At 39.8% G+C, this 1,888-nt stretch overlaps 1 protein-coding gene across 1 annotated transcript; it reads left to right on the forward strand.

Moving 5' to 3' along the window:
- The first annotated feature begins 1,145 nt into the window (after positions 1 to 1,145).
- Positions 1,146 to 1,662, forward strand: LOC106751163. Its single transcript, XM_014631995.1, has one exon. The coding sequence runs from the start codon at positions 1,177 to 1,179 to the stop codon at positions 1,660 to 1,662; it is 486 nt and encodes a 161-aa protein (XP_014487481.1). The 5' UTR covers positions 1,146 to 1,176.
- Positions 1,663 to 1,888: the final 226 nt, after the last annotated feature.

Here is a 1,888-nt window from a genome sequence, read left to right on the forward strand (position 1 = left end):
GCATTTTACAGAAGACTGCGAGCGATGAGGGAGAGGACCACAAATCGCACGCGTATCAGCATCATACGGTATTCAGCATAGCGTATTATTTACATTGCTCGTATGACTAATCATTATCGTATTTTCGAAGCCGTCGCGATAGTGATTGCGTCTCGTGGTTCATCGAGCAACTCGAAGATTTAGCGCACCGCGTAAAATTAGTCTTATCAACAAATGTCCCGATGGAAACTTTATCAAGCGAACAGTTGGAAACATTTGATAGTGCAACGCACTTTCACGTGTGCGAGAAAGAGATCAAGAAAGAGGATACACGCGAGGATACGCGATCATTGCCATCTCACCGGACGGTACAACAATCCCGCGCATTCAAAGTGCAATTTAAATTATAAACATTCATATTACATTCCAATAGTTTTCCATAATTTATCCGGCTACGATTCACATATTATTNACCGGACGGTACAACAATCCCGCGCATTCAAAGTGCAATTTAAATTATAAACATTCATATTACATTCCAATAGTTTTCCATAATTTATCCGGCTACGATTCACATTTTATTATCATGGAAATAGCAGATGCATTTGAAGGCTCGATCAACGTGCTGCCGATAACAAAAAAAAAAATATATCATTTACGAAGCATGTCCAAGATACAGTAAAAAAATCTGATTCACGAAATTGCATACAGTTACGATTCATCGATTCATACAAATTTTTAAATACCAGTCTCGAAAAATTAGCATCTTTTCTCGGCAAAGAAAAATTAAAAATTTTACAGTCCACATTTTCAAATATATCCGATTTCGATTTATTGACGCGAAAGGGTGTTTTTCCATATGAATACCTTGATTGCGCGGACAAGCTGCAGGACCCGTGTTTACCACCGCGAGAATCGTTTTGTAGTTCGTTGACGGGTAATACCGTATCAGAGAGCGATTACACGCACGCTGCGAAAGTCTGGCAACGATTCTTTATTAAAACCTTGGGCGAATACAGCGATTTATATCTGAAGACTGATGTGTTATTATTAGCAGATATTTTTGAAAATTTCCAGGATAGTTGCATCAAAAGTTACGGATTAGATCCTGCACATTATTATACTTTACAGGGTTTAACTTGGGATGCTATGTTAAAATATACCGGCATAAATTTTGAATTGCTCACTGATATCAATATGGTCATGTTCATCGAACGTGGTATACGCGGCGGTCTCAGTCAATGTTCCAGTAGATACGCACAGGCCAATAACAAGTACATGCAGTCTTACGATCCATCGAAACCNGACGTAAACAATCTGTACGGTGGGGCAATGTGTCAACCGCTGCCTCACGCCGAATTTCAATGGGTCACAGATGTTTCAACATTTGATGTATCTTCAATCGCTGTCGATTCAGCCATAGGTTATATTCTCGAGATCGTTCTGGAATATCCGCAACATTTGCACGACGCTCACGTTGACCTACCGTTTTGTCCAACGCGCGCCAAACCACCGGGTAAAAAACAGGATAAGTTATTGGCAACCTTATGCGATAAGCAGCGTTATGTTATTCATTATCGTAACCTGCAGCAGTGCACGCGTCACGGTCTTCGNGCATTACAAAGATACACCGTATACTCCAATTCGCTCAATCTCCGTGGCTCCGCGATTACATCGAACTAAATACACAGTTTAGAATACAAGCGACGAATAATTTCGAGAAAAATTTGTATAAATTGATGAATAAAGCTGTATTTGGAAAAACGATGGAAAATGTACGCAATCATGTAGATGTGAAACTGTTGACAAAATGGGATGGACAATACGGTGTCGAGGCAATGATCGCGAAACCAAATTTTTATAGCAGATGCATTTTCACCGAAAACTTAATTGCCGTCGAATTACGGAA

Source organism: Dinoponera quadriceps, unplaced genomic scaffold (assembly GCF_001313825.1).
Source record: "Dinoponera quadriceps isolate SergipeBrazil2010 unplaced genomic scaffold, ASM131382v1 scaffold8783, whole genome shotgun sequence".
Taxonomy (NCBI): domain Eukaryota; kingdom Metazoa; phylum Arthropoda; class Insecta; order Hymenoptera; family Formicidae; genus Dinoponera; species Dinoponera quadriceps.